General features: G+C 40.6%; 7 protein-coding genes and 2 long non-coding RNA genes across 27 annotated transcripts; 5 read left to right on the forward strand and 4 right to left on the reverse strand.

The window, feature by feature from the left end:
- The first annotated feature begins 210 nt into the window (after positions 1–210).
- LOC116919172 (protein gooseberry) lies at positions 211–4,221 on the forward strand. Its single transcript, XM_032925099.2, has 5 exons — positions 211–434; positions 1,149–1,455; positions 1,593–1,708; positions 2,441–3,135; positions 3,210–4,221. The coding sequence occupies exons 1-5, from the start codon at positions 371–373 to the stop codon at positions 3,468–3,470; spliced, it is 1,443 nt and encodes a 480-aa protein (XP_032780990.2). The 5' UTR covers positions 211–370; the 3' UTR covers positions 3,471–4,221.
- LOC116920617 lies at positions 3,927–5,562 on the forward strand. 3 transcript variants are annotated; one of them, XM_045168072.1, is made up of 5 exons: positions 3,927–4,062; positions 4,735–4,824; positions 4,900–5,042; positions 5,117–5,225; positions 5,289–5,562. In XM_045168072.1, exons 2-5 carry the CDS (start codon positions 4,781–4,783, stop codon positions 5,395–5,397), a joined length of 405 nt encoding a protein of 134 aa, XP_045024007.1. In that variant the 5' UTR covers positions 3,927–4,062; positions 4,735–4,780; the 3' UTR covers positions 5,398–5,562. The 3 variants fall into 3 exon arrangements, with proteins under 3 accessions (XP_045024007.1, XP_045024005.1, XP_045024006.1); XM_045168070.1 differs by lacking the exon at positions 3,927–4,062 and adding an exon at positions 4,366–4,659; XM_045168071.1 differs by lacking the exon at positions 3,927–4,062 and adding an exon at positions 4,366–4,659 and having other exon boundaries at positions 5,120–5,225.
- Positions 5,563–5,593: 31 nt separating this feature from the next.
- Positions 5,594–7,059, reverse strand: LOC116936371 (E3 ubiquitin-protein ligase Topors-like). Its single transcript, XM_032943516.2, has one exon. The coding sequence runs from the start codon at positions 6,364–6,366 to the stop codon at positions 5,608–5,610; it is 759 nt and encodes a 252-aa protein (XP_032799407.2). The 5' UTR covers positions 6,367–7,059; the 3' UTR covers positions 5,594–5,607.
- Positions 7,060–7,061: 2 nt separating this feature from the next.
- On the forward strand, positions 7,062–11,106 carry LOC116920993 (arf-GAP with coiled-coil, ANK repeat and PH domain-containing protein 2). Of its 3 annotated transcripts, none has more exons than XM_045168045.1 (18): positions 7,062–7,198; positions 7,309–7,530; positions 7,591–7,720; positions 7,791–7,848; positions 7,913–7,971; positions 8,042–8,215; positions 8,287–8,465; positions 8,550–8,689; positions 8,761–8,856; positions 8,926–9,148; positions 9,211–9,316; positions 9,380–9,586; positions 9,646–9,770; positions 9,839–10,138; positions 10,204–10,352; positions 10,417–10,516; positions 10,579–10,699; positions 10,767–11,106. In XM_045168045.1, exons 3-18 carry the CDS (start codon positions 7,668–7,670, stop codon positions 10,864–10,866), a joined length of 2,190 nt encoding a protein of 729 aa, XP_045023980.1. In that variant the 5' UTR covers positions 7,062–7,198; positions 7,309–7,530; positions 7,591–7,667; the 3' UTR covers positions 10,867–11,106. The 3 variants fall into 3 exon arrangements, with proteins under 3 accessions (XP_045023980.1, XP_045023979.1, XP_032783075.2); XM_045168044.1 differs by having other exon boundaries at positions 7,081–7,226; XM_032927184.2 differs by having other exon boundaries at positions 7,092–7,530.
- On the reverse strand, positions 7,716–8,126 carry LOC116921581. Its single transcript, XR_004393405.2, has 2 exons — positions 7,988–8,126; positions 7,716–7,895 (listed from the first exon to the last, which is right to left on the reverse strand). It is a non-coding gene; the product is annotated as an uncharacterized LOC116921581 (long non-coding RNA).
- Positions 11,107–11,379: 273 nt separating the features above from the next.
- LOC116920479 (60S ribosome subunit biogenesis protein NIP7 homolog) lies at positions 11,380–15,176 on the forward strand. Of its 6 annotated transcripts, XR_006642419.1 has the most exons (6): positions 11,380–11,541; positions 11,727–11,952; positions 12,015–12,155; positions 12,220–12,359; positions 12,554–12,613; positions 12,699–13,093. XR_006642419.1 is itself a non-coding variant. In XM_032926635.2 (5 exons), the coding sequence occupies exons 1-4, from the start codon at positions 11,486–11,488 to the stop codon at positions 12,340–12,342; spliced, it is 546 nt and encodes a 181-aa protein (XP_032782526.1). In that variant the 5' UTR covers positions 11,380–11,485; the 3' UTR covers positions 12,343–12,359; positions 14,489–15,176. The 6 variants fall into 6 exon arrangements, 5 of the variants coding, with proteins under 5 accessions (XP_032782526.1, XP_032782527.1, XP_032782528.1 ...); XM_032926635.2 differs by lacking the exons at positions 12,554–12,613; positions 12,699–13,093 and adding an exon at positions 14,489–15,176; XM_032926636.2 differs by lacking the exons at positions 12,554–12,613; positions 12,699–13,093 and adding an exon at positions 13,415–13,601.
- LOC116920545 lies at positions 12,375–13,490 on the reverse strand. Of its 2 annotated transcripts, none has more exons than XM_032926678.2 (5): positions 13,371–13,490; positions 13,115–13,265; positions 12,896–13,048; positions 12,686–12,817; positions 12,375–12,626 (listed from the first exon to the last, which is right to left on the reverse strand). In XM_032926678.2, the coding sequence occupies exons 2-5, from the start codon at positions 13,263–13,265 to the stop codon at positions 12,532–12,534; spliced, it is 531 nt and encodes a 176-aa protein (XP_032782569.1). In that variant the 5' UTR covers positions 13,371–13,490; the 3' UTR covers positions 12,375–12,531. The 2 variants fall into 2 exon arrangements, with proteins under 2 accessions (XP_032782569.1, XP_045024003.1); XM_045168068.1 differs by having other exon boundaries at positions 13,315–13,419.
- Positions 13,729–16,328, reverse strand: LOC116936372 (uncharacterized short-chain type dehydrogenase/reductase y4vI). Its single transcript, XM_032943517.2, has 9 exons — positions 16,144–16,328; positions 15,913–16,058; positions 15,583–15,855; positions 15,195–15,520; positions 15,096–15,153; positions 14,714–14,744; positions 14,503–14,648; positions 14,167–14,439; positions 13,729–14,100 (listed from the first exon to the last, which is right to left on the reverse strand). The coding sequence occupies exons 1-9, from the start codon at positions 16,172–16,174 to the stop codon at positions 13,771–13,773; spliced, it is 1,614 nt and encodes a 537-aa protein (XP_032799408.2). The 5' UTR covers positions 16,175–16,328; the 3' UTR covers positions 13,729–13,770.
- A 1,070-nt stretch (positions 16,329–17,398) lies between these two features.
- LOC116921524 lies at positions 17,399–19,100 on the forward strand. Of its 9 annotated transcripts, none has more exons than XR_006642470.1 (6): positions 17,401–17,882; positions 17,943–18,019; positions 18,096–18,198; positions 18,268–18,409; positions 18,476–18,963; positions 19,042–19,100. It is a non-coding gene; the product is annotated as an uncharacterized LOC116921524 (long non-coding RNA). The 9 variants fall into 9 exon arrangements; XR_006642469.1 differs by having other exon boundaries at positions 17,404–17,882; positions 17,943–18,198; positions 18,271–18,409; positions 18,476–18,578; positions 18,666–18,963; XR_004393385.2 differs by having other exon boundaries at positions 17,405–17,882; positions 17,943–18,198; positions 18,271–18,409; positions 18,476–18,578; positions 18,636–18,963.
- The last annotated feature ends 26 nt before the right edge of the window (positions 19,101–19,126 follow it).

Here is a 19,126-nt window from a genome sequence, read left to right on the forward strand (position 1 = left end):
TTACCGAAGATGATTCAACAGCGGAGAGGGGGGGGCAGTCCACAACAGGAGGAACTATGAAGAAAGAAAAGAAAAGCGGGAAAGTGGGCGTTCCTACGTCCTAAACCGACCAATAGGAAAGCAGAGCTGTGTGTGCCCGTTTCGACTTTGTTTGGGGTATTTCGAAGAGCTGGCCGGCTAAAAAAAAAAAAACGAGTCTCAAACTCAGAAAGCTGTTCAGTTGTGCTCCGCTGCTCACAGCTTAAACTCGTCGTCTTTACTGCCCTCTGTTTGAGTGTGGTGTCCTTCTAGATCTTTGCTCACTCATCAAGGGATTTTGCGTTTCAGCCAAACGTTTTTTATTCACATCGGTACGCGAGAGATTTCAATCATGACGTTGACCGGTATCAACACTATGGCTCGACCTTGTTACACCACTGGCTATCCCTTTCAAGGTATTGTGATGTTACTATTTTCCTTTGAAACTATCAAACCTCAAAAAAGAAAAAAAACAAAACAAAGAAATTCATGGACATGGAATGATTCTTCAGTTTCGAATGCGATTGTTTTACATATTGAGAGAATGTCGAAAGTGCAGCCGGGCGCGATTTCGTTGAATCAGACGGGCAAGTTGCCATGACGTCAGCTCGTCTCATTTTTATTTATTTATTTATTTATTTTTTATTATTTTTGTGATTTGAAGAATGAAAAAGGCGTTGGTGGCTACTGTTATAAGGTCGATGGTTCGTGACATTTTTTTTTTTTTGCGTGCGCACGTTATTGTCCCTTTGTTTGCAACATTTTCTGACGTCGAACTGTTTAGATCTCGTGCCGGACCGATCGTTCATAATAGCATTCTTATATTCTGTTCGATGGTTACGAGCACTCGATGCTCTTCGTGCGCTATAGACTGGAAATGTTCTGTTATGTTGAATCTCTTTGAACAAAGAGGCGCGGGCCAGTCGTAGCGCGTGGTATTACAGTGAACGAGAAGCAACAACAACAACCTCTTCCCATTCTTTGTTCGCCTCGGATGAATTTTGTTTTTTAATAGTCGGATGTCAATCCATCGTCAAGCATCGCGAATTTTCATGCAAGAAATGAAGAAATAAAAAAAAATGTTTGACAACAGTGGACGATGAAATTGACCGTTTGCATTTTCCGATCAGGTCAGGGACGTGTTAATCAGTTGGGTGGTGTCTTCATCAACGGACGGCCTTTGCCTAACCACATCCGTTTGAAAATTGTTGAATTGGCGGCTGCTGGTGTCCGACCGTGTGTCATCTCGCGGCAGTTGCGCGTTTCGCACGGATGCGTTTCAAAGATCCTCAATCGCTACCAAGAGACGGGCAGCATCCGCGCCGGAGTAGTCGGAGGAGCCCGTCCTAAGCACAGCCTCCAGCCGGACATCCAGCGTCGGATTCAGGCCTACCGTGCAGAGAATCACGGCATCTTTTCATGGGAAATCAGAGACAGGTATGTATTGTAACGATTGTGGATAATTTATACCTTTAAACAGCACGTTCTGCGCTACCTCCAATTTTTGTTGTTGTTTAAGCTGATAATTAAAGTTCCTCTTTTTTAATTTTTTTATTTTGTTCAATTGCCAACAGATTGATCAAGGAGGGACTTTGCGAGCGTTCTACGGCCCCTTCAGTTAGTGCCATATCTCGTTACCTGCGCGACACTTCCGAGGATAGCCACACCAATCACAAATCAGAAGGCACAGGTAAAGAAAATTCCCTCAATTATTGTTAGTCATTTTTTGTTTTAAATAAGAGCTGGTTAACACACTGCTAATATTTGTAGACGTATATGACCTTCTTCTTCGTTATCAAATTAGGACAGTTTATATTTAGTCTAGATAAATATCTCTCCAATTAAATCACTTGCGGGATCTGACCCTGATTGTAACACTACAACAAATGAAAGAAAATCCGTTGGGGTCTGATTATGGGCTAAAGGTAAAAATATAAAAAAAGGGGGGAGCTTTGTATTAAAACTATATATATACGTCACCTATATCCTTATCATTAACAAGAGCCGTACATGTCCAGTATAAGCATACGCCTTATAGTTACCCTAGACTTCCGTAAGTGATTATTATCGTAACAATGGGTGGGCAGATAAGGAACCCAAGTTTTTTTTTTTTTTTAATTTAATTACAATCATAAAAAGAAAGCACGGCGTGCGGCAAGTACAACGGCCGCGCAACAGTAGCACAGCACGCACCCTCATCTTCAAATAGGCTTAACACCTGTTGTGCTGGGTGACCTTTAGCGTATAACCTCTCCTCTCTGTTGTCTTTATATACATCCAATTAATTAACACGTAACACGGTAGCGCAAATGTTATTTTACTTTTGTGAACGCGGGGGAGTTCATAAATTCAATTAACTATCGTACATATGAGTCAACATTATAGGCCTATATATAACTCAATATTCAATTGACTTGTGTAGGTGTTTCGAATCTTGGTTATGGAATGATGAGCCATCAAGGAGATGGATCTTCTTCTTCGTCTCATTCCGGCGATGGAATGGAAGAGGATTCGGGTTCCGATTGCGATTCCGAGCCGGGCATTCCGTTGAAACGCAAACAGCGCCGTCACAGGACCACGTTCACTGCCCAGCAAATGGACGAGCTGGAAAAGGCTTTCGATCGGACTCAATATCCGGATGTTTACACACGCGAAGAATTGGCTCAACGCACTAAACTGACCGAAGCTAGAATTCAAGTTTGGTTCAGCAACCGTCGCGCCCGCTTGCGTAAACAAATGTCTACTTCTTCGGCCTCTTCCGGCAATGGATCTTCATCGCCTCCTTATGGCACCACATCATCTGCGCCTACCAACGGACCGATGCATGTCAACGTTCCAGAAAACGGAACGACTATGTCCATGACTGCGAACGTTAATGCAACCACGATGGGTTTATTGCCTACCGCTGCTTCATCTCCTTATCATCATCCGCACGATACTCTCCATCATCATCACTCGATGCCCAGCAACACAATCGAAATGCCGTCCGCCGTCCAGCACCAACAGCAACTCTATTCGGTTCCGCCCGCCTTCGCTGCTCCAGCTCCCGCTTCTTCACCTTCGTTGCCGTCCGTTTCCAGCAACCCTTACTCTACTCCCCTAAGCTCCCATCATCAGGTAAAGAAATTGGATTGCCATTTAAAATATTTAAAGTTGAATGGAACTTAATTGTTTTGTTTGATTCTTTCTAGATGGCCAATACGATGATGAACTATCCGTACACTCCGCAAGAGAGTAGCACTTGGTTTCAGCAACAACATCAGCATCAAACAGCAGTTGCCCAGCAACAGGTGCAGCAACAAGCATCGATGATGATGCCATCCGTTACAGCACCGGCTGTTCCAGCTTTCAGCAGCAACAATCGAAATTCAATGGCTCATCCGCACGCAACCGCCATGTCTCATCACCATCTGAACCATTCAGCCTTTACCTCCATGTACGGATGGTATTGATCATCGTTAAAAACCGAAAAAGATCCATCACCAAATGTTTGGAATCGGGAGCATTCGTTTGTCAATTGTTTTGTTTCTACGTAGCCCAATCACAGTTTTGGATAAAGCCTTGATTCGAGCACGAGAAAGACACGGTCTTTGGCAGTCGCTGTCGGCTGATCGTGAACAAAACGGCGCTACAGAAAACCTTTTTATTTGCATTTGATTTTGAATGACGGTTGGAGACAGGGGTCTTGTTAGATGGCGTCACGTTCGATTGTTTTCTTTCAAACTCGTTCAGGTGAAACGTTTTGCGTTCGTGGGACGGTAAAGTTCGTAGATAATCAATGAAAGGAAGATAAAAAAATTGCGCGAAAGTTCATAACAAAAACGACATTTTTCTCGACCCTTCCCGTTTTTCGGGCACGCCCACCTGATTTTTTTGTTTTTCGTTTTTCCACAGTCCTATGACAACCCTAACTTTGTTTCTTTGTTGCATTCAAGTTACCACCACTGGCAGTATTTCAAAGTGTCTTATTTAATCTACTTTTAAAACGTTCGTGATAAACCTCTCGTTTTTCTTTTCTACTTCTCGGTGTGTCCTGAAATTTGGGTAATGACCATTTTTTGATATTCTATTAAAGGCCTTATATCTGATCGAATACTCTGAATTGTTTACATTTTGTTTTTTAAAGCTTTCTGTATTGATGCCTTAAATACTTCAGCATTTGGTTCTGGATTGATTCACGAATACAGACATCTTGAAGTTGCACAACTTCCCCCATTTTTCTATTCCAAGGTCCAAACGAGGGTGTACTAGAATTAATCGTGTAGTGGGGGGGGGGTTCATTTCTAAATCTGGATCGTGACGTCTGAGCCTCAGATTATTTAATAAAAGGTTACTTTCAACCAACGCAGTGAGTGACGTATGCCGCATGTAGTGAGGGGGAGTTGTGATCAAACATTCATCACAGCCTCCTGATGGGGAGAATAGTCAACTCAACATCGACATCAATACGTGGACGCATCGGCAATGAATCACAAAGGTTTCAATCAATACAATCTGGGAATGCTGTAGTCGCTATACTACACCGAGATGTTCAATTGAAACACCAGTCGTTCACCAGGGCTCGTAGCCGACAACAAACAACATCATGTCCCAGATCTTCTTTTGTACGATTTACGATGGCAATGCCACTTTTGTTTACAAGTAACATGTTGTTCTTTTGATTTTGTTTGGTAAATCGCAGAGAAATGTTCGTTAATATTATTCGATTGATTACAGGTGTAAAACCGACTCGGAGTTGTGTTGCGGACGGGGATGCTGTCCAATGATTTCATCCAGCAATTCCATCTGGTCACAGTGGTACTTTTGGTATAGACACTTATAATGGAGCTACACATAAGAATATTAAATTTGAATTGGATTAACCAATTTGATTATGCCAAGGTTTGGGATCGCCATCTTCGCCATTTTAGTGGTTGGTATTCTATTGACTCTGACGTCAAACAGTTGTCGTCCCCATCCGATCTATACGGAAAACATTAGCCATGAGGCCACTCCTTCGCGTTACGGCATTCGCCACATTCTTGGTAGTATTTAATATGCGATTGAAAACAGTGTAGTGTTATTCTCTAAGTGGTTCGCGTTTTGTTTTTACGCCAAGGAGTGCAACAATCCAGGGTAACTAACGTTGCACCCACTGGTGTTGTGTGCGGACCAACGGGACTGATCCAACCTGCTGTGATCCAGTCTAAATTCAGTTTATTAAACAGGTTCGTGTCTCCATTTTTCTGTTTGATTGTTTAACTTTTTATTTGCATTTGTTCTTTTTGCAGCGCCAATAATCGCGAAAGCGTTGGATTAGCTCCACTCAGACCGCCTTACCCACTTCAATTGAACGCTAGACGTTTTGATCACTCTCTGGTTACTGACGACCTTGTCTAAACAAATTACCCGTGAAAGATTCTCGACCCTGAAAATGTATCTTTGAACTCAGTCGCCTGTTTTGCACACGCAAATGGGAGTCCAACTTACAAGTATGGTTTTCTTAAAAGTACGTGCAAGTGCTGAAATGAAATCGAAGAAAAACACGTCAAGTATTTGAATGAATATCTGATTTTGTATTTCAATGTCTGATGGAAACAGTTTGAAAAATTAGTTGGAATTGTTCGATGGATTGTCTGTGTTTGATTGGCCATCGGTGGATGGATCAGCTGTCGGTTCAACAGTATTCTCCGCTTGACCTCCCGCTTGGATAGGCATAAACATCGACAAGAAAAACCGTTGAAATTGAGGATCGTTCAAAAGAGGCAACCATTCGACGGGGACACGTATCGTTATGTTCCGATTTTGTGGTGGAACGACAGGAGGATCTGGCGTGTAAACTTGACTGGTTTCATTCGTAGCTGTCCCTGTGATCATGTGAGCAAAGTTGGTAAAGGGCTGCCTGCATGTTGGGCACTCCAGTTTTACACGGCACCATTCCTTCAAACAGTCAAAACAGAAAACGTGACCGCATCTGGGACGTGACTTGTCCACTTGTGGACCCAAACAAATGGTACACAGGCCGTTGTCGTAATTGAGCTGTTCGGGACAGGAGCTACTGGGATTGGCAGGTTCATCGTCCGTCATAATCACGTCCTCATTGATGCCAGTTTGATTAGTGACACTTGGTACATCGTCAATGGACATGCTGGATAACGAAGTCGTTACATCATCGCTAGCTACATCGTCAATCGAGGGTTGATCGTCAGTAGACATACTGGATGGCGGAAAAGCAATGCTAGCCAACTGATCGATGGTTTGATTGCCAGCAACAGGCTCGTTGCTATTAGTCGGTTGATCGTCGGATTCGTTGGGTATCGGAATAGGAACATTAGCTGATCCGTTGGGATTAAATTGATTGTTAGACATATTGAATCAGACTGGGATTCGAATTAATATGAAAAACGATATAGGCAATAACGATTGCAGCTATAATATGTCAAAAAGTTTTATCTATCCGTTGGCAAATACTGGATAACAAGCATTTTCAATTATGCTGCATTTAATTGAGTCAAATACGCAATACTGTTTGTTGGAATGAATAAATTCCAACAAAACGCATTAATTTCACTATTTGCAATAGCTATTTTGCTTCCGGGTGCAATTGTATTTTATAGAATAAAAAACAAACAGTTTTAGAGCGACCGCAGAGGGCCATTAACAACAGCTGCATTGGCTAAGTGTGTCGTTTCCCTCTCTGCATCATCATGTGGTTTACGAGGCTATCGGACGAATTAGAACGAGACAAACGGGCATCACTTATCGTATTTTTTGTTTTTTGTATTTTCCTTGGGTATAACCAGCCAATATTACGTTCTGTTAAAACTGCTATATCCTTCGAATACAATTATCCCAAGACTGAAACTTCATTCGTGGCTTGGTTGTTTCCTCGCACGTGATATTTTCACAAAATAAATACTGTCCCTGCTGAATTAATGCTCTTTTGTAGTCTAATGTCCTACATTTTTTTTACTTTCACAACACGTCATAACCATTTCCAGTGAGAGAGACGCAACTCGTTCGTACCCGTTTTCCAATATGCAAGTCAATGTGTGTGTTCAAAAGTTGCCGTTTAGTAGGACCTTAATGTTTTGACGTTTTTTCCCCTTCCTTTCGTTTCTACCCAAATCCCTTTTAAAAAAAGATTTCCCAACCGACGTACGTAGGCTGGATACGAACGAGTTCATCCTTGCTCTCTCCAGTGAGTGGGCGTGTAAGCCTGTTTGTTTGTATGAACACCTTTTTAAAAAAATAAGCTTACGGCAGCGCCTATATTTCATGCCATTTTGACGACTCTGATTGCAACATAAGATTTCCCAGGCACGATACATACGTCATTCCATGGTAGGACGGGGGTCTTCGATGACTACAATTTTCAATCTTCAACAGTGATGGGACATTTTGTGCTCTCCTTCCCAATCCTTAAGTATCGAGCTTAATGCCACATACGGCAGCCTAAATCTAATTCAAACATGTTGCCAACTTTTATCCCAGTGTGTTAAACAACCATTAACCATTTGAGCCAAATTAATGGTAAGTTGGCAGCAAGACAAAAATACTTCCCTTTCCACTGTTGTGTTCTTTGCTCTGCAGGTTGTTGCGTAAAAATTAACACCACTGTCATTCAGCTTGAAACCATCATCACAGATCTGAACTTTCTGCCATTCATCATGAAACCCTTAATATCATACGAAGAATGCATGAGGGATTCCCCCAAGTTTAGGTACTTCAAATTTTATTGTACAAATTATTTTGAAACAATTCTATTGTGGCTTTTACTTTCCTACTATCAGGGATGTTCTGGAAGAAAACCATGCCAATCTCGATGACCTGGAAGGGAAACTTGAAAAAGTAAGAAGGCTCTTGTTGTATGTTTGAGATGACTGTCACTAATTTTCCTGTGTTGACAATACAGGTCTTGAAAAACTGCAACTTGACAATTGAAGCAGGGAAAGCCTATTTAGGCTTTCAAAGGTACTGTAACAATTACCTAGATTATTCTCTGGCTGATTTTTAATTTTTTTGTGTATGTTTGATCCAATAGTAATCTTGTTCAAAGCATGTTGCAAGTGAGCATGCATTTCAAAGGAGACCCAGCAGTCTCTCAGGCTTTGAATAAAGTCGCCAACTCGTTACAAGAAACTATCAAATACCATTCAATCCTGATTGACCAAACCAGTAGATCAGTTTCTAGATCACTAAATAATTTCCTAAAGAGGTGAGATTTAAGATTGCCATTAAAGGCATAAAAAGAAAAATCTTTCATATGCAATGTTTCTTAACGCGTAGGGATCTGAAGCAAGTCAAGGACAGTCGGCAACACTTCGACAAAATTTCGGCTGATCTCGACACGGCTCTCGCTCGACATGCCCAAGCTCCCAAGAATTCCAACAAGAGTCAAGGAATGAACACGTCTGGCTCGGCGAACACTGTCCTAGCCGCCAGCGCACTCTCTTCTTCGCATCAGGGTTTGTGCTGCACTTATCTATTGCCATATTACTGATAAGATATATGCGTTGTGGGAAGTTGAGTAACATCATTTTTGTCGGCAGGTTTGTTGACCAGTACTGGAGTAGACGAAACGTCAAACGTGTTGATTGCTACTCGTAGTTGCTTCCGTTACACGGCGCTGGATCACTTATTCATTGTTAGCCTAGTGCAGTCCCGGAAACGCCATGAAATTCTTGATCCCGTAGGACGTTACAGATTCTTATTTGTGATATGGTTGTTTCACTGAAGTTAACGTATTGATTGGATCCATAGTTACTGTCCTACATGCACGCCCAGAGCACCTTCTTTCACCAAGGATCGGACCTCTTCCAAGATACTGATCCATTCCTGAAAAACATTGGAGTAGAAGTGAGTCCCAGTAATTAGTGATGACCTAACGTTAAAAGGTGGAATTACAGCAATGACGTGTTGAAAAAGGTGTCGCGGTTTCGAGACGCTACAAACGCGTTGGAAAGAGAGTTAGGCAACCGACATAGCGTAGTCACATCCAAAGATCTGGTGCCTATGCTCAAATCTGAAACTGTGAACGGTACCCGAATGGAAGGATACTTATTCAAGCGAACGACGAGTCCATTTAAAACGTGGAATAGGCGATGGTTTGCCATTTGTTCCAGTCAGTTAATTTACCGCAAAAGAACAGGTATCCAAAACTTCTGAGTGATTATTTTCAATTCCTCTACCTATCGACTGGGCACTGTTCAGGAGACCGAGAGGGCACTGTAATGGAGCAAGATTTGAAACTTTGTTCAGTTCGACCGTTGAACGAGATTGATCGCCGCAACTGCTTTGAGGTCATCTCACCCACCAAGTAAATACTAATATTTAAACACTGTAGCTTGAACGTCATTTTAAACGCCGATTAACTATTCAGGTCCCACGTGCTGCAAGCAGACTCTGAAGAAACGTTTCAAGTATGGATCCAGGCCATTCAAGATGAGATAGGTGCAGCAATGCAGTTGATGTTAAGCAGCCGAAGTAGTTCTGGACACAGTTTAGCTAGCAACGAATCGCCAAGGAGTAACGCAAAAGATAGCCAAAACTCTAGCAACAGTACCACCGATAGCGCCAACACATCCAAGTGGGTATTGATAAGTCATACCATCTGTTCTAATAATCCAACTGTCCTCTTTAAATTAGGGAAAGCAACAAAGATAAAATATTATCAGACATTTTAGCCGTAGCGGGGAACGATCGCTGCTGTGATTGTTCCGCTGAGAACCCGGAATGGGCTAGTATAAATTTGGGAATCACATTGTGCATAGGTAAATTAGTTTTTCTTTCGTACCGTTTCAAACACGTTCCCACAATTCCGTTTGAAATGTTCCAATAGCGTGCTCGGGTATCCACCGTAGTCTTGGTGTGCACGTAAGCAAAGTAAGGTCTCTTACCTGGGACAAATGGGACGGTGAAGTGGCTCAGGTGATGGTTTCCCTAGGCAACGCAATCGTCAACTCGATCTACGAGTCTAAAGTAGATACTGCCAGTGATCTGAGTAAACCGCAGCCAGATTCTACTCAGCAAATGCGAGATGCCTGGATACAGGCAAAATATGTCAAAAAGCTCTTTGTTGATCACAGATGGGCTGGGGACGAGAATCTTGTCAAGGAAGCTGTCATCATTCCTGAATCGGGTATGGTAAATGCAACTGGTTAACATCCCTCACAGAGTTATGATAATTTGAATTTTGTTTCGCAGGTCAAATCGATCCAAATTGGCTATTGAGCAAAGGAGCTGAAACGGGCCAAATAGTGTGGATCGCACGTGCTATAGCTCTATATGCGGATAGGAACACTACCAGTGGTAACGCGGAAGAACGGGCTCCAGTTCATTTAGCCGTTTTGAATGTGAGATCCAGAAATTTTAAAAAATCTTATCCCAAATAACCACAATTTTCTTTCGCCGTTTTAGGGATCGGTTACGGTGCTGCAGTATCTTCTTTTAAATGGGGCCAAAATTAATACCAGAGATGCTGCTGGTAAAACTGCCTTATTATTGGCAACAGAACTAGGTGAAGTGTGAACTCGGTTTGCTTTCTACGAAGCATTCTAATGTCCTTCCATGAAATTGCAGGTCTTCCAGCACAAGTTGGGCTACTGTTGAAAAATCGGGCGGACCAAAAAATTGCTGATAATGACGGGAATACCCCTTTAGATGTTGCAGTGAAGACTGCAAACGCGGATATTGTTAGTTTGTAAGTAGAAATTTATCTATGCTATCTTACAGTTCAATATATCGAGTAACAAATTGTTGCCTTCCAGTTTGCGCATTTCTCGTCTAACTGACGAGATGAGAGAAACTGAATTTGGTGAAGCTGGGGACGATACGTTCCAAGAAATGGTGCGCGATTTTTTACGATAAGATTCTAAACACATTGGGGAACAACTCATAACTCTAGGTCCTATTTTCTATTCCCCCACCTCCAAACGTTTTATTTTTTTCTTCTATCATGGATGCATCCCGTTAGTATCCTCTAGTTTTTCATCCTATACTTTTCTGTGATGAACAATTTGTCTCTCGGTTTACCATCTCCGTTGTTTCTCATTTTTATTGCTTCCATACAAAAAACTTCAAAAATAATACACAAATTATACATTCCTGCCCCTACAGCCTTTCTTTCCTGACTCGTAGATTCAGAGAGGTTGGTTAAAGCTTTCATCGCTACGGTGTAGACGCTGGAACATATGCTAAGTCTCAAAATGCTACACACAAAATTAACCATTTCATGCCAAAGTGGGATAAGTATAAGTGTCTAAAAAATAAAAGTAAATAATAACAGTTTTTATACTAATAAATTCTCCTAGATTTTCAAGCAGTAAAGAATCTGAAGGTCGGGGGAAAGATTTATTAACACTTAAATATTTCAGTAATTTTCCATTTATTTAGCATGCTGTTTAGCCTTTGCCTAAACATCGTAGCTCTATTCGTCGTCTGACTTGAGCAGTTGACGTGACGCACGTGGACTGACACTATATTCAACATGAGACCATTAACTGACGAAGAAACCAAAATCTTTTTCGAAAAGCTCACGAAATAGTAAGTGCCATTAAAATTCTACTAGTAAAATATACGTTTATGACTAGATACATGTGTGTTACTTAGCACATCCTTTTAACTAATTAAACATGTACCTAAAAATTAAAGAAATCTGAGTTGTACTCATCTAGATTTTAAACTTACCAAACATATAAAAATTTATTTTGTTTTCTTTTATCTTTTAGTATCGGCGAAAATGTAAGGTTATTGATTGATAGACCTGACGGGGCCTATTGTTTTCGACTTCATCGAGACAGAGTATTTTATATCTCTGAGAAGCTTCTCAAGCATGCGGTTTCAATTGACCGTGATAATCTTGTAAGCATCGGGACATGCTTTGGCAAGTTTACAAAGACCAGGAAGTTCCGTCTCCATATCACTGCATTAGATTATTTGGCACCATATGCTCAGGTGAGACATCATTCTTATTTTTTTTAAAGATGTTAGTTAAATCTAAAAAAATTTGTTTGCAGTACAAAATTTGGCTTAAACCAACAGCTGAGCAGCAATTTGTTTATGGAAACCATATCATGAAATCTGGACTTGGTAGGATTTCTGAGAGCACTGCAAAATATCAGGGAGTTGTAGTATATAACATGGCAGATATTCCTTTGGTAGGTGTTACATTTTCAAGTTCACTAACTCAAGTACTTGAAAATAATCGAAATTATTTTAAAGGGCTTTGGAGTTGCGGCAAAGGCAACGTCAGAATGCAGACATGCTGAGCCAATGGCTATCGTATGCTTTCATCAAGCCGATGTGGGAGAATACATCCGAGCTGAAGACACGCTTGTGGGTTAAACTCTGTACACTAACAGGTGACTACCAATAAATTGTTCTTTTATACGTGTATTATCGTGAGAAAGCGATGAGAAATCTTTTAAGACCTAGTTTGCTATACGATGAAGTGATTTGCGCCAAACGTGAAAGATAGGTCAGATTGCGAAAAGATGCATATTATGTACCGACTCGTGTTCTGCCCATGCTAAATTATACTCGTTGAGTCGTATAGGGTTTAGGTAATGGCGCCGCGGGACGTAGCTTGGACATTTGCATTTCCAACCACTGTTGGGTAACGTTGTAGTCTAACAAAGACGCAAAAATGTTTACATTCAAGCTCTAGTTAACATATTTTAATGGTCACCGCTTGAGTCTAGTGGGCTATCCTCCCCCGGTGAACCTACTCCTCCTTGGGCCAAAGAAGTGAAAATGTCGGATTGGTTACCGCAGAAGCTTTCCGTGTCCGAATGGAAGTCCGCTCGTACTCGATCAAGTGCTGGTTGGGCGTAAGTTTTTTAAAGATCAGCTGTTATCAAACGTATTTAAAAGGAGCAGATTAGCATTTGCATAATACCCCGCCTGAGATCCATCACATCCAATTCGGAATTTCGAATACGCTTGAGTTCTTGCTTGAAGCGTTTGGAAAGCTGCTTACGTCGGAAGTCCGCCTCAATCTCTTGTTTAGTTCGTGGAATACGTATGCGTACGCAGCAGCACAAAATGATTACTGTAACAGTGCAAACAAATAAGTCATAAATCGCCAAACTTTCTCCGTATCCGAGTTGTCAAATACCGACGGCTAAAAGAACTGCCCCACTGAGGAAGAGAACCTGCCAGATTCGGAATCCACCAGCAATGGTCGTTTCAACCCATGGAATCTCCTCAGTCACATTAGCGGGCATCATTGTCGACGTAACAACTTTTTCCATATCAATTACGGCCATCTAAGGAAAGAAAGTCAGATTGAGTTCTATGAAGTCATTTTATACTTACGTGTTTAAAACGAACAGATTTTTTTTATCCTTCAAAATTAGTTTACGTGCTTATACCTTAGTAGAAGTGCTTAACTAATAAGTAAGAGCTCTTTTGTAAGGAAGGTCAACGCCGACTGTAACTGGATTGGCGGACGCGGGATTACAGATGCTAACGCCTAGCGGTACGGAGTACTCCACCCTAAAAATATTGACTAGTTCGTTATATGTTGAAATGGGGCGTGCCTCCATTTTTACCATCATTTTACCAACAGCATAAATAAAGGTAATATTTTGCGGGGTAAAAAATAATTCGTCTTTCTTATTAGGCCTTAAAATTGATAGTGATATACAACCCTTAAAGATCTAGGGCAATCTTCTTACAACTTAACCGAGTGTTTTAAAATGTATTCCTAGAATAGGATTTAAAGAAAGCTTTTGTCTAGGCATTTATTGTATTTGATAAGTAGCTTGCTGATTAGCGAGGACAAGATACACTCCGACCACCATCTACGGGTAGTGTTACTCCTGTAATAAAAGAGGCGTCGTCCGAGGCAAGAAACGCAATCGCTTTGGCAACTTCTTCCGCCGTGCCAGGACGCCCAAGTGGATGTGTCGTTTTCGAATGTTCCATGAATTTGGCGTAAAATTCGTCGGTCATCCCTGCTCGTTTCTGGCATTCTGTGATGATCACACCCGGGTTGACAGCGTTCACGCGGACTCCTTTAGGAGCTAATTCTAATGCAGAGCATCGAGTTAGTTGGTCGACTCCTGCTTTGCTAACATTGTAGTAGAGGGAACCGGGAAACTGTGACCAAAGAAAATCAATAGTTTAGCTCTATTATGCAATTCTTCAGGTAACAAAAATGACTACCGCTCGCAGCCCGCAAATGCTGGAAACACTGACTATGTTTCCCTTCGATTCGATAAGATGAGGAATGCACAACTTCATCAAGGCGATGATTGAACGACAGTTAATATCCATGACACGGTCGTAATCCTCCAATGAATGCGTTTCAAGAAACCCAATTACTAGGATTCCAGCATTTGGAATAAGAACATCAAGTCTTTTGAAACGCTCTATTGTTTTGCTGACCGCATCCTCACAATCCTTTTCCACCGTCAGATCGCCAACCAAAGCCAATACCTTCGATGAGATAAAAGTTCAATATAAAATATAACCGTTTTATACGTAGGTCAATATCACTACATCATGTGATAGCAGATGGGGATTGGCCTCCAAACATTGCGCGGCAGTCTTAGCTAAAGCAGTTTCATCTCTTCCGCAAATAGCTAACCTGTAGCCTATGCTAGCGAAATGCACCGCGGTTGCTGCACCAATTCCGGAGCTTGCACCTAAAACAGAGAAAAATAGAAAATATTATTGATCAGGTTAAAATGAGATATTTTAAATTGTATACCAGTAATTAGAGCGACTTTCAGGTTAGACATTTGTTACCCTATGTGAAGCCTGAAACTAGATTGAAAGTATAGAAGTCAATGAATATGTCCTTGTTTTATATCCTCCAGTTACATGTATGGTTATCGATGTTGATAAGATCCTTGCACCACCAGATAAAAAAATCTGTGTCTATTTGAGATTGCAACATGTTCCAATATCTAAGCCAATGGATCGTTCACCTATTATTATGTAGGACAGCATTGGTGAGCAGCGGTGCAATATGCATACCGAAATACCTATAATTCAATGTTTCATTGCGCTGGGGAATAGTTAACTAAAATGCAAACGTACATCAGTAGCCAATCAACGTGTGTAATCCAAATTATGATATGTTAACTTACAAAGTCCTCATTTCCTTTGCTAGCATAATTTTTCAAGCATAACAAACTGCTTCCAAACCTACCGAAAAACAAAAACAACAATCTAATTCTTAAGTTCATCGGGGGCACATTATGCCACGGCCGCCATCCACGGGAAGTGTGACCCCTGTGATGAACGAGGCGTCATCTGAAGCCAGAAATGCAATAGCTTTAGCAACCTCGTCCGCAGTGCCAGGACGTCCAAGGGCATGCGTAGTTTTCGAATGTTCTAAAAAATTGGCGTATGCCTCGTCAGTCATTCCAGCGCGCTTATGGCAATGGGTAATGATGACACCAGGATTTACAGCATTGACGCGCACTCCCTTTGGTGCTAATTCCAATGCAGAACATCGAGTCAGCTGGTCAACAGCAGCTTTACTGATACAGTAGGACAGCACACCTGGAAACTAAAAGGTAAATAATTTACAACAAATGCACAACTAAGAAACTGCACTATAGTTGAACATACAGCTCTTAGTCCTGTCACACTAGAAACATTTACAATGTTCCCTTTTGTTTCAATGAGGTGGGGAGTGCAAAGTTTCATTAGTAAGATGATTGACCGGCAATTGATGTTCATTAAATTGTCATATTCATCCATTGATATAGTTTCCAGTGGGCCAGTAGTTAATATTCCTGCACAAGGAATGAGAACATCTAATCTATTGAATTTCTCAACAGCTTTTTTCACTGCATCTTCACAATCCTTTTCCACAGACATGTCACCAGCCAATTGTAGTACCTTTAACAAAATGTTATTAGAGATACTTAAATGAAAAAAATATGTAATCAAGTTTACATTGTCTGCAGATTGTTTGTCATTTGCTTCCAGGCAATGGGTTGCTGTTTCAGCAAGCGCAGCTGAGTTCCTCCCACAAAGGGCTAATTTGTATCCTAGTTTCGCGAAATGTACAGCGGTTGCAGCACCAATACCAGAACTTGCACCTTGAATTCATAAAAATTTAAGTGGAGATTTATTTTGTGCAGAGACTGAATTGAAGACATCAGTTGTTCTAAAACTGTCAATTACCCGTGATCAAAGCAACTTTTTGGTCAGCCATTATGACAATGAAACCTAGAGATTTACCACAAAGTAAAAGCAAAAATTCTAACGCCTCATACAATCGGCTCCTGCTCGATTTACAAATTTCCTGATAATGATTTTGTATAGAACACTGATATATTGTGATACACAACGCAGATAATGGTTTTAACTATATTTTTACCAATAGATGGTGGTGCGACTGGGGAGATTCGAAACGATTCATTGAAAGGAAGGCCGTGAACTTGGTTCTGAAGGCGTGGTTCCCTATTTTGACATTTCTTCTTTGGGTGATTTCCCTCTTCGGCCTGGTAATGGACCTTTACATATTTAGGCAGTCGCATATGTCCTAGATAAAATTCTTATGAAGGTAGGGCTCAGCCCCAATTACTTGAGACCCAGCTTACTAACGGAAGGTACTGGTGCGAAATACACGTAAACGTGCTTTCAGCTTAGCGCAAGTGAGATCTATGACTGTACAGTAGGGATCGGCCCCGATTACTCGAGAACCAGCTTACTACCGGAAGGTACTAGCGTTAAGCTGAAAAAAGCTGCAACGAGCACCATTTCCTGTGTCGCGCCAGTACCTTCCGGTAGTAAAGTGGGTCTCAGGCAATCGGGGCCGATCCTTACTGTACACTTGTACAGTGTACACGAAGAACACGCTTCGCTCTTTACACTTTTCAAACAAATTACTAGGGGCCCGTTCGGGAAGTTTTCGATAGAGTTGGGCTGTAGTTGCTCTTGAATCGCGGCAACCGTATATGCTCTGGTTACACTCTACGGCTCCCGCTGTTCCCGAAGTTTTCAATAGCGTTGCAGAAAAAATAATCACATAGTATAATAAAACCTTACAGCTAATTTCGATTAAGTAAAGGGTTTCCTTGTTAAATTAGCTGATTTTTAAATAAACGAAAATAAAGTATTGTTACCACCCCAACTTTATATTTTGTTGTTTACGTTAAGTTTAAAAAAGTATAAGGCCAATCAAAAAATAAACTTGATTTCCATGATTAGCATTCAATTCTGAATTAAAATCATGTATTTCAAGCGAAAGTTGAAATTTGGCCAAAAATGCAAAAGTAGGAAGGGTATAGCCTTCCCACTTTTGTCAAAATCTGCGAAAAACGACATCTCATAGAATTCGACAAAAATCACACGGAATAATCCAAATTGAATGTTGATTTCGATTAAGTCGGTGGTTTTCTCGTTAAACCACCTGGAAAAAAAAAAGTGCTGCCCTATTTAAAACTTAGTTTGGGGTTTTTTCTGATTCCAAGTGTTTGCTACTCTGGATCCGTTTCATCCAAAAATCGATTGATTGAGTGGAAAACTAATATTTTATTCTGAATTAGCTTCTCATTTTGGTTGTAATAGATTAAGTTTTATTGAATTCCAAGTCAAAATTCTAAACCGAACTTTCGGACTTAATTCCGACTTCACACTAATCGGACTTTTTATACAATAAGTCGGTCTTAAAATGTCGGGCTTAATTAATGAAGTAAAACTAGATATCTTATCAATAGATGGCTACACTGTTTAGTGGATCGTCTGCAGTAAAAATTCATATCAGATGTGGCCTAGTTGTTATGTAATTTTGCAGCTGTGGACTTTCTTTAGATGACACTTGTATCGGAAATATTTTCCTGTTTCTTGGAACAAGAAACATAGAATGTGTGTCTTGATGCCAACTAAGTGTCACTAAGTGTCATTGGAAAGATGTTAAGGTATTAGACAAATCTGTAATCATGTTAATAAAGTGACTTTTTCCGTATTCTAAAAATTAGCAGGAGAAACCTTAAGTTGGAGGATGATACATTTGTTTCCCGTTTGTTCCTAGTTTTGTAAAACAAATGGGAAATTGGTAAAATGAAACAACATATTACCTATTACTTTAAATAAATTGTTTTTAAAAGTGGAGATTGATTCCAAATCTTCAGCTTCCCAGGCAGACACCCATCCACAAAGCCATGGGTGATAGATGATGTTCACAGTGGGCACGACTGTGTTGTAAATTGGTGTCACTTTAACAAAGCCAAACAGGTATAATAAAAATGGCATTGTAACATTTTTTTATGTAGAATTATGTTGCTTCTTTGCTTCATTCGACAGCAGATTTAGATCACGTGTCTACTGTGAAAGAGATAATGTGTTTCAACGAAAATGGCTCTCCCCAGTGTGTCCCATGTGATGCAGAACTCTTGAAATCAAGTTGAATGTTTTGAACCATCTTAGGACAAAGCTGAAGTTCTAGGTCTGTCGGTTTTTTCTGCTCGTAAACCCATGATTAAAACTAATTGAAGTGCAATTTATTGTCTAGTTTGCAGTGGTATTAGAAAAGTCGTCGTTTTTTTGGTTAGAGTTTCTTCGCCGTCCGATGCATCAGTTGGAAGGATGTTCACTTCCTCGACATCATTGCTCCCGTAATTTATTAACTTTGTGCTTCGAAAAAAGTTGTACTAAGCTTCAATTTTTAAAAGAAAAGTTTCATGCATTATTCTTATCTCGAGATTATATCGACCTTCAAAGGCAAATCGGAAGAGGGTATCCTTTTCCTTGACTTAAAGGACAGAAATTTAAGCATTAGCAAGTCATCCGCATCCGAACAGATCAAATGCACGAAGTATTCCGCCTCGTCCGGCAACTTACGATCCAGCAACGCATCCATCAACAGAATGTATTAAAGAGGAAAGTAATGACCTAATGCCGACTGGACGATTTCCATGCAAGATGAATGTTAAAATCCAAGGATATCTGGAGAACCATTAGCTGAATACAATAAATACTATCAGTTCTCCAGAACAAGAGGTAAGGATTGCACGATTTTATTGAATACATATTTATAGGCAATCGTTTATATATTGATTAATGTTTCGTTTCTTTTAGGCCAACATAGGTTAATAATCATGACTGAATCAAAAGAGGTACATACTTGAACGAGATTTTAAAACGATAACAGCTGGAAGGGCAT

Source organism: Daphnia magna, linkage group LG1 (assembly GCF_020631705.1).
Source record: "Daphnia magna isolate NIES linkage group LG1, ASM2063170v1.1, whole genome shotgun sequence".
Taxonomy (NCBI): Eukaryota; Metazoa; Arthropoda; class Branchiopoda; order Diplostraca; family Daphniidae; genus Daphnia; species Daphnia magna.